Raw genomic sequence first — 17,530 nt, 5'->3', positions numbered from 1 at the left:
AACAATGAATTGTAAAACCCAAGTTGTTCAAACTCTAAATCTCCATTTGTTTGGTCTACACATGACACCAGCCCAGCATACACTGCAGTGTCTTTTGAGTGATCTTGCAAGCCTCCTAATTGTAAAACAAACTTTTACAAAAAAAAAAGCCATTAGAAGGATTGCAATGATTCCAGTTGGTGTAGAATCTCAAGACTCTAAGGAATGGGTTGAGGCAGTGCAAACTGCATCTGAAGAACAAAGACAGACAAGTTCAAGGCATGATCCACTTTAAAGGAAAAGGAAGATTGGTGGGGGGAGAGAAGATGGTTTAAGGGTAATGGAACTACAAAGCCACATCTGTGCTAGTGGCTGTACCATACACTACAAATCAAGTGCTTTGGAAACAAACGCTTTCAGATTTGTCAGCTAGATTGGATATTTTAATTTTTTTTTAGAAAAACAATTTTCAGGAAAAAACATTACAATTTGGCAGAAGTACTCAGCAAATTCAACTTCATTAGCTTTTAATTTAACAGAACACTCAGACTTGATGCACATCACGGGTAACACACAAACAGCAGTAAATTTCGTGCACTTCCATCAAAAGATCAGGGAAATGAAGTACAGACCCTACACTGAAAACATGTTTAAGGAAATATATTTCTCAACACATATACTTCATATTTATATATTTTCAAATATGCTGAAAAGAAATTTGTTTCATTAAAGAAATCCTGAAATGCTAATCAAGAGGATAAAGACCCTTGCACATGTACAACTCCCCTTGTTAGGAGCATTGTGCCATCATAATCAGGGAAGAGGGGACAATCCAGGCAGCAGCCACTTTAAAAGAGGTGCTCCAGATTTCAATGAGATACCTAAAACACAGGAAAAAAACACATACACTGTAAACAAAAGGGAATATAAATGACATAAAATAAACCCCAAAAAATCTGAACATGAAAAGCATGGCAACAAATTATAACACAAGTAAACATTTCTGTCTTGAAGGCAACCATGCTCTTGGCAATCAACATTTTATATTGACTGCAGATTAGAATTTCATCATGAAACAAACTCCTGTGAACTTCTAATAGCCTACATTTTAAAAGCATAGTGATTTGCTGCGTTGATCTGGACTCTGTGGCTGCTGAGGTTTGTGAGGAATAGTTCTACTGTGTGGGCACTTATGACAGTGGGACTCCAACTATATCGAGTCCAGATTTCATTATTAAATGAAGAGCTGTTTCTGTGGAAGCCAGCATCTTTCTTTCTCAGCCTTCAATTTCCCTCACAAGACCCAAGTTGAATATGTGCAATGATCATGAAGGAGAAAGGCTGCAGACATCACACACACACTGCATCTGAAGCAAAGTGACTGGAGGAGGTGAACATGTAAAAATGTACAAAAACAAAGGAGAAACACAGTTATAACCAACCCCTTCAGGTACATTCCATTTAATCTTCAAATATGGGCATTCCCAAAGTATTGCACTAAATATCATCTCATGTACTGCAACATGGAATGTGACAATACACCAATAATGTACAGTGACTATGAACAGGAATCAGAACCAGCCCATGTTGGCAGCTGACCTTACTTCATAAAAATATGTTCAAATTCTATCTGTGTTGGATATTCCACGTCTACAGTGGCACTAAGTACTTTTCAAAAGGAAACAATGTTCTACTGCAGCCTAATTTGCCATCAACTCTCAGTCAGCTCAGTCCAGCTCTTCCTCCCATTCCATAAACAATGTCAACACGTCATCTCCTTCCCTTTGGTTTCAACTATAGTTCTGCAGGAAAGTAGTTTGTTGTCGTCTGGAATTTATTCCTTGAAGAACAAGGGGAGAAAAATACTTCCATGGTTCTCCAAACTATCCTACAGATGTAAGACTACCAAACAGCATCAATTCATACAGCGAGATCTGGTGAACTAGGCTGGGAGTTAGAACAATAAATAGTGTACATTTCATCTGACACCATAATACTATTATTGAGATTTGAAGTTTTTTTGTATAATCATCATGTGACTCCAAACCAGTGACGGTTAATTTATTTTAAAAACAGTTGTTACTGTAGCTCAAATGATTTGCATTATTGACAATTATCTATAGTCAGTGGGGGTAAATAATAAAATCTAATTACAAAATGCTTTTTGCATGAGTAACCACACAGGCAACATCTGCATGAAATGAATCCATAATCAACTAAAATTATCAACTAAGACAAATCTAGACCCCAAAATATTATTCATTCAACCAGTATTAGACAGAAAATGACATCATTCATTATTGCCAGACACAAACCAGCATCAACCAATCAGCACTGACCACAAAACAACATCATCCAAACTCACTGCATCCAGCCAGTGGACACACACCATTATCTAATTAATATCAGACACAAACGAGCATTTTCTGATCAGAGTTGGACACAAACTGAAAATCATTATCACCCAACTAGCTCAGTACACAAACTAAAAATGTGCAAATTAATTTCTTGAACCAGAAATAAATCATTGTTTGGATTCTCAATGCAATACTTTGCTACACGTATTTATCCTCTTGTTTTGCATTTGCTGGCATCTGGAGTGAATGCAGTATTACATTTATAGTTTTATGGGTGAAACACTGCCAGAGACAATAGCACAAAACATTTGGCGTGTGAAATAACACATAAAACCCAGCACTGCCCCTTGTTCCCTGCTCAGGTCCCACACTGTGCACCAACCCACAGCTACAGTAGAAAACACCTTCATGTTGCAAGTTTTCAGTTTCCTCCTCAGTTTAAAGCAATATGACCGAGGGAAAGAGTTTATGAGTTGTGCTAGGAAACAGCAATACTCAAAGATGAACCTCCTGTCCTGCAGAAATAAATGAAGAGGGAGAATCATCTATGGATAACCTCCTTCCAGCTGAAGTATTTAAGTAATGTTGGATCAAGGTGTTCAGAACTGGTACCACTTCTTATCTTTGCACTTTAACATCATCTGAAAAGGAAACACAAAAAACACTACTTCAGGAACAGACTTCTACATTCTGAGACTCTCAATCATCTAAGTTAAAGACGAGGCAAACATATTTTCTTTTGACCATGATTTTAAATCAGCTGTAGAACCGTAAAATGAATAGCTTCCTGTGCCCTTTATCATTTCTTCCTCGTTTTTCCTTACATTCCGTAATGCTTTACAATTATTCCTTGCAATTCTCAAGGACAACTGTAGGTGGGAAGCAGAATATAAAATTTATGACAAAAAATTGATACCTTCTCTCAAAAATAAATTTGTTCATGATCTCAGATGAAACATAATACCCGTTTAGTGCCTCGCAATAGCTCATTCTTTGGTCTCTCAATGAGTTGGAACTAAATAGTTCTGGGAATGTTCCTATATAAAACTAAACAACAGCAAAGCATGATTACTGATAGAGACAGTAAATGCTGGGAACCTATTTGACCTCTTCCCATGAAATCGATGCAACAAAAGACTAAATCTCATTAATAGAAACAGGAAGCGAAAGATTTGGGTTTTGTAATTGTTTGTGGGATGACTATAATTCAAAAGCACTGAGATGGGATTGCAAGGTTTTAATGAGGTTGAGGTGGGAGTTTGAACTTGAACGAGTTTAGCAGCATGAAGGGATCCTGACATCTGAGAAAGTTTTGGCATTTTGTTACAAGTATGGTTGAGCACACAGTGGTGGCATGGGGAGTTATCAGGGATCTGGGAAAAATAATTATGCATTTCTACTGACTTTTATAGCTTGAGGTTCTAAGCGTTTTATAGGTAATCAATCACATTGTGAAATGGGGCTATAATGGAGAAACGAATGCAGCAAATCATCTGCTTTAGTAAAATTCATGGAGGGATAAACACTGGCCAGGATTTCCTAATCTCCTACAATTCCTAATCCCATACAAACTAAAACAACAGAATATTCATGACTGGAGTGGTCACCATCAGACCCATAATGCCCATGCTGGTCAAAAAAAGCAATCCAGTTTAATCCCACTTTCAGCATTAGGTCCTCTGCTTTGTAGGTCACGGCTCTTTAAGTACAAATCTGAGTACTTGTGATGAGTGTTTCTACTTCTACCACCCTTTTAGGCAACACGTTCCAGATTGCTACTTTCCCCGGGTGAAAAATCTTTTCCTTATCTCCCCTCTGAACTTTCAACCAATTACTTTAAATCCATGCCCCTGTTATTGACTCCCCTCCTTAGAGAAAATGATTCTTTCAAATGGCTCTATTTAAGACACCTCAGTTAAGTCTCTTCTTAGCTTCTACTGTTCCAAAGGTAATAACACCACTTATCCGATCTTTCCTCATAACGTTTCAGTCTCGTGGCACTATCATCCTAAATCTCCAATGCAATCCCATCTTTTTTTCTTAAGTAACAACCAGAACTCCACAGTGTATTTATACATTTATCTTACTGGTGTTATTTATGGTTCCAGCAGAACCTTCCTGCTCTTATATTCAACGACTCCATGAGCAAAGCAAAGCAGAGCAGAGCAGAGCAGAGCAGAGCAGAGCAGAGCAGAGCAGAGCAGAGCAGAGCAGAGCAGAGCAGAGCAGAGCAGAGCAGAGCAGAGCAGAGCAAAGCAAAGCAAAGCAGACTGCACGTCTTTTTGACCATATTATTGACCGGTGGTGCGACCTTTATGGATCATAATATTCATCTGAGGGCAGACAAGAATTTGATTTATACCAAATATTAAAAAATGCATCTCAACACCAAATATTTCCTTAGCTATAGTACATCGCACCAGAGAAAGCAAATGGGGCCATGTTTATTGTTGCATCAGGGGGATGGCACTTCCTTCAATGTAACATGTCCTCTGTTCTGAAGTTTGGACCACGATTACACAGCCAAGACTTGGAGCAGAGTTGGACACAGCAACTCTGAGGTGAGTGCATTACCAACTGATCAAACTGAAATGAGTGCTGGTCAGAATTTTTGTATCCACTGAATTTTAAAATACCTTAGAATAGAGATATTATATGGTCATTATTACATTGCTGGATTGTTTGCAAATTGGCCACTGCATTTCCTCAAAATATCTGTGACTATATTACAAGCAGTATTTCATTAGCTGTTAAGTGATTAAGATGTCCAGGATCCTGAAAGATGCTGTGTTATTAAGACCATTTTTAAATGCATGAGTCCAGGGAAACAACAGACTTCATGGCTGAGATCGAAAGGGACACTAATGGGAGGTTCCCACTTGGCACTTGGTATGGCAAAGTCAAGGTCAGTTATTCTTATTGATGAATTTATGATTAGAAGAGATTTTAGATAGAGATTTAAGTGGATAGTAAAGTTCACCTTGAGAAGAGAAAGAAACCTATTCTGACAAGTGATGGATTTTCACAGCACAATTTACATCATGCAAGATATAACAGGAGAACAAAATAAGTATTTCACATAAGTGATGAGATAGGTCTTATGTCATTGAAGTATTTAATATTCAACCAATTTTCTTGTGGTGACAGGGGTGAAAAATAGATGACATGATGGAAAAGGCCAGTAGTTCCTAGTGAATGAGAAAAAGTATTTGCACTTAGCTGGCATTAACCATAACCTCAGAATGCCCCAGAGCATGAGAGACAGTGAAGTACTTTTGAAGTGCAGTGACTCCAAGAAGCTGCATTTGCAAACTTAGGAAAAACTTGAATCAAGAGATAACAAGAGACTCTTGCTACTAATAAGGAGACCTTACCTCATGAGCATGTTTAGAGAAAGTATCGGCACTGTATAACAAGGCCGCCGTTCGCTCTTCCAGCTCACTCAGTTTCTGCCCTCTTTCATCAAGTGCTATCCTGGCCCGAGCCAGCTCCCCTGCAACACCAGATGCTGCTCCTTTGACCCCCTCAATTCCACCAGTCCCTGGAATGTGCTGGGCCAAGCTCCTCGAGGCTTTCCCTGCTGCAGACTCACCAACTGGTGTGGGAGAAAATATACACTATTTAGAAGAGAAAAATCGATGTGATCCCGAGGTCAAGTGAAGTATATGGGTTTTGAAAATGGCAATGTTCAGAAATTAAATTTTAAAATAATACAAAACATACATTGAGTATACCAATTTAGCAAAGAAAGAGATTTCTTTCTACCAACTATGTTGCTGCTGCGAGTGCTGGGGAATAAAATGGTTTCTATTTCCAATGTCTACTACTAATACCATGAGGCTCCAATTCAGGATGTGTGATCTATATCATGTGATTGTCTTTCTTGTCTGAATTCTGGCCTTAAAATCAATGCATCACTCAAACAAGGCAAAATTTCCAGATGATAGACCAGCCATCCAACGGGATATACTGAATGAGGGAATGTGCTATATCAAATTAAAAGCTTGAGCTATGGATGCCTACACATTGGAAATTATGTTGCTACTACTAAACAAACCTCCTAGCCAAGTAGATGATGGGGAAAACAGCACAAGTTCCATTAATCTGCAACATAATCAAGTTCATGGCTCAAAGATAAACTAGCAATATTCCTATTTCAATGCTTTGAACCAATACAACATCCACATTATTCATAAGCAACACACATTCTAAGTTTTGGTGACAATGTGCTCTCAAGGTATTGCTAGTGTTCCCAATGGGATTAATTAATCATTCACTTTTGCACATGCCTGAGATCAGTCCTTTGGACACATGACCTTAGCCATCCTCATTCTATCCTAGTTCACCAGTAGAGGACCATCCATGACTTAGTGGCCTCTGCCACCTCCCCCAGTCCTGTACATTCTCTCTACTCATCTACAGTGCTTGAACCTCTGCAATACTTCACTGGCTATGGAATGCTTTGGGATCCATGGAGATTGTGATTGGCTCCATATAAACATAAGTTCTTCAAACTTTTGTGCTTACATTTCCTTTCATTTTGCTTCAGAGCAATCAAGTGGTTATTGTCTATTCCCTGGAACACACTTCCTAGAGCACTAAACTTTTCTGAATCACTTCTTCTTTGAAAGTCTGCTCATAAACATTTCATCTTCCTTTCTCTTATTATCCTAATCTTTACATCGAGTGCTGTCTGTGAAAGTATTGCCCTTTTTCTGTATATTTATTCAATGAATTATACTAAATATGTGGTCAAAAGGGAAAGAAAAAGCTGCTAAATCAGAAGCACTCACACATATTTTATCCCACCCTGATTATCTCAATAATTTTCCCTTTTCTTTTCCTCATTATATCCTTATTCCTCTGTGCTAATCATAGATCTTTTACTTGAGGTTCATATTAACAGGGTGGATACAGAGGAACCAGTAGATGCAATGTATTTGGCTTTCCAAAAAGAATTTGATGAAGTACCACATGAAAGGTTACCGCATAAGGCAGGAGCTCTTGGCATTGACACAGATAGAGGATTGACTAACTAACTGGAAACGTTGTTGGGATAAATGGACCAATTTCAGGTTGGGAAGCCCTAATGAATGTGGTATCACACAGATCAGTGTTGGCACCTCAGTTATTTACAATTTATATTAATGACCAAGATGAAGGGATCCAGTGCGGTGTGGCCAATTTTGTTGACGGTCAAAAAAAATGGTCAAGCAAATTGTGATAGGGATATAGAGTCAAACAGGGATGGACTATAGAAGTAGGAAAGTCTTGCTATGACTTAATGGGCCTTTGGGAATACCACACCTGGAGAACTGCAGATCGTTGCGGTTTTCTTGAGGGAGAGACTTGCAGTGGAGGCAGTTTAGAGAATGGCCCCTAGATATGAAAGGGTATCTTATGAGGAAGAATTAAGGAGGTTAGGTCTACAGTCATTGGAGTTGAGAAAAATGAGAGGTGATAGTATTGAAGCATGTAAGATTCTATAGATGTTTGGCAAAATGGATGCAGTGAAGATAACCTCCTAGTGGTGGTATTCTAGATCTAGAGCATTTCAGAATGTGACATCCATTTAAGATGAGGATAGAAGAAGTTCTTCTCTGTGGGTCGTGAACCTTTGGAACTCTCCACACCAGCCAAGTTGTTAGGTATATTCAAAGCTGAGATGGTCACGTTTTTAGGCTATAGAGGGATCAGGGAGGAAGGTGAAGTTGACACCAAAATCAAATCAGCCATGATGTTATTGAATGGCAGAGCAGGCTTAAGGGGCTGTATGGCTACACCTGCTCCCATTTCTTATAGCTTTACATCAGACCAACCCCCTTCCTTTCCTATCACTACAATCCTATGTGCACTCAGACATACAGCTGTACCCTAATAAGCTTTCCTGTTCTCACAATGTCTGCATTTTCTTTCCCTCCACTTGATCTCCGTTGCAGGCCCTGCAGCTGCAAAAAACCAAGCCTTATGCTCAGCTGACTGACGTTCACAAATCACAAAGGAAGCTGATTTTACACAATGTTAATGGCACTGACCTCTTTCACTTTGTTTCTTCCTGGTTCTCTGCTATAAAACGTACAGATGCCATCTGGGAACAGGTAATTTACTTACCATTTTTCCCTGCTTGAAAGCAAGGAAATCACTGGAGCCTTAGACAATCCATTTGGCAGCACACACCCAAGCACTAACAGTTTTGTGCACTACTGGTTTCATCATTATGCCATTGTACTTACAAAGTTCTTCCCTGTCCAGTGACTGGGCACCACCACCAAACAACCCTTTAAAGAACCCCCTGTTTGGAGCTTCTGGTGTTTCCACAGGAGTAAACAGCTCTCCCAGCATTTCCTGGAAGAAAATAAAAGGTAATATATTTGGAAATACCCTTTCATGTTTTTTTAAACAAAAGACAAGGACCTGCAGCATAGATAAAATGTTACGTTTCTAACTGTTGTCATTATTGAGCTTTTACCTTGTTGGTGAAAAGATTCTGGCATTCAGACCTGCCACAATAGCAAAGTGCACGATCCTACCAAATCTAAGTGAGTCCTATACTAAGGTAAGCCTTTACCATTTACAGTGGAATATGCACCATTGAGCTGTCTGAACCCAATTAATGCACAGAGTTCAGATGAAATCCCTGAACATTATTACAGCCACACAAGACTTGGACCAAGCCCCATGAAAACAAGTTAATGCTATGCAAGGCTTCAACTGAACAGAGAACACTATAAATGCAGTGTGAGAATTAGACTGTCCTTGTACACCATTACTGTATTGTGAGGTTTGGACTGTTCCTAATCACCATTAATGCAATGCTAGGTCTGGAATGCACAGGATCGCAAGAGGCTGCAGAAGGTTATAAGTTCAGCCAGCTCCATCAGGGGCACAGCCCTTCCCACCATCGAGGACATCTTCAAGAGGTGGTGCCTCAAGAAGGCAGCATCCATCATTAAGGACCCTCACCATCCAGGACATGCCCTCTTCTTGTTTACTACCATCAGGGAGTCTTAAGATCCAAACTCAATGATTCAGGAACAGTTTCTTCCCCTCTGCCATCAGATTTCTAAACGATCAACGAACCAATGAACACTACCTCATTATTCCTTTTTTTGGACTATTTATTTCTTTTTGTAATTTATAGATTTTTTTTCAAGTCTTTGCACTGCTGCCGCAAGACAACAAATTTGCCATCATACGTCAGTGATAATAAATCTTATTCTGATTTAAGGACTGTCATTGAACTCTTTTACTCCACTAAGGTTTGATGTGCCCTGGATACCATTAGAACAGTGTGAGGTTTTTACCATTCCTAAATATAATTAGTGTGACTCAAGATAGAAAACCTGAATGTCATTAGAAGATTAGAAGAGTTTGCTAGGAAGACTTGAATGGGAGCCCTTAATTTCAGCCAATAATAATGTTTTAAAGATCTTTAGCTGGAATTCTATCTGCCTTGACCCGATTCATCTGCTTCAGATTGATGACCCTTCTTCTTACAAAGGGTCATCAACCTGAAACTTTAACTTTGTTGCTCTCTCCGCAGACACCGCCTGACCCCACTGAGTATTTCCAACTTTTTGTTTTTTCTATTCATTGCATCTGGTAGTTAGGGTGTGTACTATGGGAAGGATCTATGGTATTCAATGATGCTTGTACTGTGTGGAGGTCAAGTGTGGACCTGTAAGTCAAAGGTGCTTTGAGGAAGCCATGATCCTAGATAACATCAGCCATTGTTAACAAAAACAGTCCTAGGACTGAAAGCACAACTCAGGAAAATAAAAATGGTGGAAAAGCACTCCCGTTTAAATATCTTAGAAGACGAGATTAATTGACACATCTGACCGAAAAGCAGTTACATTACATCAACATGGTGGGAGATCACCTGATGGCGATCATTTTTTTCTGAGTTATGATCCTGACTGATAGGACATTACCAATTCCTGAGACCCTGGAATGAAAAGTCTAATTTTTATTCCTAAACTTAACAGGCGTAAAGTTGCAAAGCGCACTGTAGTCATAAGGACTCTCTCTTCAGTATAGCTCTCTGTAGTATTAGAAAAAAAAAATCAGGATTCTAGGAGACCATTACAAACAAGAATTGATGCCAGTTAAACCAGACTTCCATAGTAATGTCTGAAGCATGAAATTGGTACAAGTCTCTATAGGCTGAGAGCTCTATGACCCACTTCACTTGCTAGACTGAATGTAATAATAGCAACCTACATTTATGAGGTGTCTGAGATTGCTTGACTGAGTTCCATTAATGGATAACTTGAAATCTCCTCCAATAAAATATTGGGAAGACCAATGGCATAGTCCTTCACTTAGCTCACATTTCACCCCAGAATAAACTCCTGAGCACGTAGGTGCACCAAGATTGCCAATATCCACCTCCCAAAAAACACCCAACCCTATCCCTGCCTCAGTTCATTTGCCACTGAAACACTCATCTGTGTCTTCATTACCTCAAGACTACATGCTGACCTCCACCTTCCATCCTTGAATTTATCTAAAACTTTGCTGCTTGAATCTATATTGCACCATCCCATATACCCATCATCCCCCTCTCAAATGACTATCATTAGTTTCCTGGTCTTTTTTTAAATTCTATCACTGGCTCTTGTCTCCCTATCATCCTTCAACTCCAAAAACTAGTGAGATGTTGGGGCTTCTCCAATTTTTTTTCTTGCATTCCAGATTTTAATTACTCCGTATCTTCAGCTGTTGAGGTGTTACACTCTGGGATTGCTCCTCAATGCTCACTTAACACACTCCTTAAAAGCCAGCTCTCTGACCAAGCTTTGGGTCACCCGTTTTGGTGGGTATGTACATTCCTTTTTAAGCAATATTCTGAATAAGTCCCTTGAGATGTTTACTAATGAAAAATGCACATTGTTGTTGATAGCTCAGCAAAACATACTGAGTTGGAAGATTATCAGCCGAAAACACTGATAACTGAAAACAATGAAATTTGGTCAAGGGATGGGTTTCAAGGAGTATACTAAAGCTTGATGGTTCAATAGGTTTATTCAAAAAACCTCAGAAGTTGGGGCCTACATAGCTACCAACGTCGAGGCCAGAGCAAGGGGAATGCAAAGCTCTGGGAACATTGCCTCACAGAAAATCAACAGTAGGCACCTCAAATGCTTGCTTATGCAGGTCCACTTTACCAAGGATTGGGATATGGGAGATTTGTGAGCTGCTCATTTGCATGTTTTATGAGAAGGCTCTTATTTCTGAAATACCTACCCTCACACTATAATATGCATGTGCATCCTTTTGCTTTGTATTCTTCAGAAAACATGGTGCCTCAGGGACAAATGGTATAAATCCACAAGCAAATTAAGTGATTTGTGAATGACACTGTGTGTGCATGTCTCTCTGTGTGCGCAGTTGATTAATATCACAGCAAAAGGGACTGTTTAGTACGTCTCTGATCCATGTGATACAATGGCACACAAATTAAGACACGAGTGATATGAGCATTCTAATGTAAAGATAGTTTTCAGTGTTTAAACATTATAACGAACTTCAATGATTCTTACCTGTAAATTCTCACATGTTCCCTGACTGTAGGTGATGCGTTGGATCTCAGTGGGGGAAACCAGATAAAGAGCTTGCCCGTTATTGGTGAAACAGAAGGTACGAGCTATTCGCATATCGGTCAGTGGCAAATAATTGACATCCAGTAGTGGCCTAAGACTTGGCAAGCTTCAAAAGAAAATCAAAATATTTTGGTTCAGAATATAAGAATGCTATTACCTGCATAAGAAACATAATGTAATAAACATTTGCCTGGACCAGATATACCACAACAAGCAATTACATTATAATGCAGTTACATTATACAATGTACACATACCTGCTCCACAGATTTGACTTTCTAAGTTAGGGCAGTATGTTAAATTAAGAAAACTGGGAGAAGAGAACCACTGAAGTTTTATCTTAAAAAACAGATAAGTTCAGTTTTGCTGGAGTATTGAACGTTAGGAATTTTATTTCTTATATAAGAGGAGGACAGCTGGACTCCTCTGTCTACTCAACGCAAGTTCAATGCACTGTGATATAAAGCAACCTCCCTCGTTGAGGACAAATACATGTGCAGGAAGTGTTGTCAATCAGAAGAGTACATGATTTAATTTTGGACCCCAAGTCACTACAGTGAGACTGATTACCACGTGAGAAGTGACTGAAAGACAAGAGAAATTGATGATGCTGCAAATCTAAAATAAAAACATATTACTGAAAGAGTCAATAAGCCAGGCAACATCTGTGGAGAGAGAGAGGCAAAGTTAATGCTTCAGGTCATCAACCTTTCATCAGGACTAGGGAAAGTTGGAAATTGATCATGTTTTAAGTTGTTGAGAAGGGGGAGGGGTGGAGAGAATAAAGGGAACATCTGCAACAGGATGGAAACCAAGAGAGACCACAATGCTAGCGATGCTGCTGACTGAAAAGAAAATGGTAAAAGCTTATCAATTGTAAATAATCTGCAGAAATTGTGAACAGGAGATGAACGAGGATAGAGGAGAGTGAGGGAAGGAAAAAGAACAATGCTGGAATTGTGAAGTGCAGACTGCTGCAGTTGTTGGGAAATCTGAAATAAAAGAGAATGCTGAAAATACCCAGGTCAGGCAGCATCTGTAAAGGGAGAAAAAACTGAGCTAATGCTACAGGTTGATCTTTCATCAGAAAAGGCAATTCTGATACAAAATGGAAAGACTGGTTATCTAAAACTGTTCGATTCAATGTTGAGTCCTGATGGCTGTAATATGTCCAGTAGGAAGATGAAATGCTGTTCTATGAGCTTACAGTGGGCTGTGCTGGAACAGTGTAAGAGAACAAATACAAAGGTCAGAGTTGATGGAGAACTGAAGTGCCAGGCAATCAAGAATTGAGGATTACCCTTGCAGAGTGAGAGATGCTCTGCAAAGTGGTCAGCCAATCTACATCAGGATCGGGAACACTATTCATCTCTTACTTTGGAGGAAAGTTTTGGTTCAGCAAGGGATTCCAGCTGGAATTACATCTGTGGCACCATGTGAAATTTGGTTTACAGGATGGTGGTGGAAAGAAATGAAGATCTACGTGGTTAGGAGATTCAATAGCCTAAGATGTGATTTTAGATGTTGCCTCCATAGTGTCAGGATCAAGGAGGTAACTGAGGAAGTGCACAAGACAGAGAAGGATGGGTGAACAGTCAGAGGTCATGGGCTAGGACAGAGAATAAAGCCCTGCAGGTAGAGTACAGGAATGAGATTAAAAAGCAGGACCTCGCTGATCATGACGACTGATGCCATGCAGCATTAGTCTAAAAATGGTCGTATGGAGCGAGAGAGAGGGCTTTTGAATCCTGAGCACCGAGTCTGGCTGTGAAAGCGCTGGATCTGTACAAAGTGATTGGGTTGCAGTTGGAGCTGGACCAATATCCTGGCTGAGAGGTTTGGTAGTGCTGTTGGGGAGAGGAGGCGAGAACCTGACAGCAGTTTCTGAAAGGAAAGAGGCAAAAGTGGATGCAGAAAATAGGGATTCAATAAATAAGTTTGGAAGGCAAAGGAAACAAAGACTGGGTAAAGGAAAAAGTTTGAAATAAAAACACAATGCCGAAAATATTTAACAGATCAGTTACGTCTGCAGGGAAAGAAAAATTAATGTGTCATTTCAATGACTTTTCTTATAACTAGGAAAAGTTAGAAAACAGACTTTTTTAAGTTGCAGTAAAAGGGAGAATGGTGCAAAAAATAAATAAATACAGGGAATGTCTGTGACAGCATGGTGATCACAAGAAAATAGATGACAGACTGGTGTTGGCTGAGAGAGACTTGCTTTCACAGCACCTGTCTGGAAGAGGTGAAAACAGAGGGGGAAAACAAAAAGGAAGACGTAAAAAAAAGGGTGCTGGAACTGAGATACAGAACACAGCAGTTACTGGAAATCTGAAATAAAACAGTACTGGAAAATCCCAGCAGGTCAGAAGTTGGCAGTGCTTGATCACATATCAGCACGAGTCTAGGAAATAAAGCTGGTGAACCAATGATATAGATGAACCTATTGCAATATGTTTAGGCTTTTTTGAAACATGACTTAAAAGCTGAACAGGAGATGCTGGAATCTGGAACAATAAACAATCTGCTGGAAGATTCAGTGGGTTAAGTAGCATCTGTGGAGCAAAAGGAATTATCGACCCCCTCCTCAGTCCACCAATCAACTACTGCCCCCGTCTCAATGCTCCCCCCTCTTTTTTGCCTATACTGGCCATCTTCCCTCTTTACTCTCAATCCTGATGCAGGATTTCAACCTGATCCACTGAGTTCCTGCACAAATTGATTGTTGCTTAATTCCAAACAGGATTGGCAGCCTCAATGTTCCTCACTGGAAGATTTTCCAGAGAAGATAGAGGGGGAAAATGGGAAGGGTTACAGCATCATGGATTAAGGAAACAATTACATCCGAAGGGGAATGATTTGCTGAAAAGATCAACAAAAATAATATGGGTTGAAATAGGAACAAAGAAAGGGATAACAATTTGCTAGGAGTGTGTTACAAGCCCACAGATATATACAGGGAGAAAGGAGAGCTAATATTTTGGCCAGTTATTTTTGCACTTCACACTAAGGCATGAAATAATAGGGCATTTCAACTGTCTTAACAGTGGCTGGGACAATAACAGTGTTAGAAGGTAAAGAATACGCAGAATTCTTGAAACATATCTAAGAGTACTTTTTAAAAAAATCTGTACATAACAAGCCCAACAGGACAGAGGGGTGGTACTGAACTTAATTTTAGAGAACACACCTGCAAATGAAGAGGTTGGCAAGGGGAAAGCATCTTAGAGGCAGACATCATAATTCAGTTTGATCTAGCATTGTTAAAAGACAAAGAGCAAAAGTGGGCAAGTGGCCTGGCAATTGGCACTGCTGCCTCACAGCTCCCAGGAACCAGATTTAGTCCTGACCTTGGGTGCTGCCTATATGGAGTCTGCACATTCTCCCTGCGACCATGTGGGTTTCCCCCAGGGCTCCAGTTTCATCCCACATACTAATCATATGCGGTTAGGTTCACTGTCTATTGTAAATTACCCTAAGTGTAGATGAGTTACAAAAACAAATCAACGGGAGTAGATGGGCATGCAAGTTGCTGATGTTATCATACGGAAGAAGGGAATGGGACTGCTCTGTTATACAAGGCTGAGATATGACTTATCAAAAATGGAATGGAAGGAACTATGTGAACGTAAATAAGTTTCAAAGCAGTGGGAAGAGATGGCGGGTGTCCCCAATAAGATCAAGTTGGAAATCTCAATGTAGACACCCATAATGGATATCAGGGAATACACAGGATACGATAAGGTTAAAAAAAGATTATGACAAATACCAAGAGTTCAGTACTGTAGAAAGCCTACTGGAGGTGCATAAGTGAAAATAAAAAAGGAACTAGGAAGGCAAAGATGTTGTATAAAAAAATTGATGCTCTATAAATACGTGAAAGAAAATAAGGTAACAAAGCAAAGTAGTATGCGAAGGAAGACTCAGTGCATCAAGTTCCAAATTACTATTTTATACGTCTTTGTGGAAAAAATGTATGATACAGATATTAAGGAAGAACGTCAGGTATAACACGTGATAAACACATGGAAAGAACAAATTAATAGGACGAGAATCATAAAAGAGGATAAGTCACCAGGCCCAGATAAAAATGTATCCCAGGTTCTTAAAGAAAGCAAGGATGGAAACAGTGTGTTCAAGTTCGAGCTCAAGTTCAAGTGTTATTGTCACAGGCATACATACCCAGGATATAAATGCCATGAAACGTAGCTTTTTGCAGCAGCAGCAGCAGCATAGTACAGTACATTACAAACAGATAAGGTGTTGCCACTACTCTTGGCTACGATAAGGTGTGGCCAATATTCTTGGACTATAAGAATCATGTTAGGGGACTGGAAGATTGCTATCGTGGTGCCGTTGGTTAAAAAGTGATAAACCAAAAGTCAGCTATCCCAGCAATGGTGTTGGGAAAATTAATGGAAAAAAAATAAGTACAACAGAAATCAGTATTTAGAAGAGCACAGGTTAATCAGCACGATTTTGTAAAGGAAAGGCCATCTCTGATTAACAAACACATTTTTGAGGGGATTTAATAAGGAGGACCAACCCACGAAGTAGTTTTATGGATTTCAGCAAGATGCTTGACTAGACCTGGAAAGTAAATGCACATGGGATACAAGAGAAAGTGATATTGTATTAAAAATTGGCTCTGTGAATAAAAGGAAAGACTAAAGTTCATGGCATTTAAAAAAAAGGATCCTGATGATCACTTGGAGAGTTTTAACCTATGAGGTAATGGACAGCAAATGGAGAGAGTGAATAACCCAAGTAGTTCACATTGGCCTGCATGGCATGATTTGCCAAATCACTTCCTCTGTAACATGCATTTCTATGAATATGCACATCATTGTGCCCAATATTCTATACAAATATAAATACATTTCATCTGTGGTACTCGCATTGTACACTACACACATACACATGACCTACACCAAATAGTTTGCACACTGTAGCAGATCCAACTTGTTTTATATTTGCAATGACCTATATCTATATTACATATACCAGACCCATTGTCCTCAGTACAAATTACCCATAGGAGATAATATATACATACACACTGATTACCCATGTACACAATGTACCATATAGGCATAGCCTTCCCTGTGCTATGTTCACTTTACCTGACCATATATGCTGAAGAATATTTACAGTAGCTGCAGCAGATGTATCGGAATCAGGTTTATTATCACTGACATATGTTGTGAAATTTGTTGTTTTGCAGCAGCAGTACAGTGCAAGACATAAAAAATTACCATAAGTTACAAAAATAAATAAATAGTACAAAACAGGAATAATGAGGTAATGTTCATGGGTTCATGAACCGTTCAGAAATCAAGAGTACTAATAAGTCATATGGCCCATTGAGCCTGTTGAACCATTCTGTAACATCTTGGCCTCAGGTCCACATTGTTGTCTACTGCCCATAACCTTAAACACTCCCCTGTACGTCATAAATCATCCATCTAAGCTTTGAATATATTAAATGGTTCAGCCTCCACAGCTCTCTGGGACAGAGAATTCCAAAGATACGAGATAAAAAATTCCTCTTCATCTTAAATAGGCTACCACTGAAATTATGCCCCCCCC

General features: G+C 39.4%; 1 protein-coding gene across 1 annotated transcript in view; it reads right to left on the bottom strand.

Annotated features, from left to right (window-relative positions):
- Positions 1-406: 406 nt before the first annotated feature.
- Positions 407-17,530, bottom strand: part of stxbp5a (syntaxin binding protein 5a (tomosyn)) — a 164,426-nt gene continuing 147,302 nt past the window's right edge. Inside the window, 4 exon segments of the mRNA XM_052011174.1 lie at positions 407-2,977; positions 5,711-5,931; positions 8,570-8,681; positions 11,882-12,047. Coding sequence (XP_051867134.1) covers positions 2,936-2,977; positions 5,711-5,931; positions 8,570-8,681; positions 11,882-12,047 — 541 coding nt within the window. The 3' untranslated portion in view covers positions 407-2,935.

This window comes from Pristis pectinata, chromosome 3 (assembly GCF_009764475.1).
Source record: "Pristis pectinata isolate sPriPec2 chromosome 3, sPriPec2.1.pri, whole genome shotgun sequence".
In the NCBI taxonomy this organism is placed as follows: domain Eukaryota; kingdom Metazoa; phylum Chordata; class Chondrichthyes; order Rhinopristiformes; family Pristidae; genus Pristis; species Pristis pectinata.
Note: the sequence above shows the minus strand (reverse complement) of the source record. Positions and strands in the feature narration are given on the sequence as shown.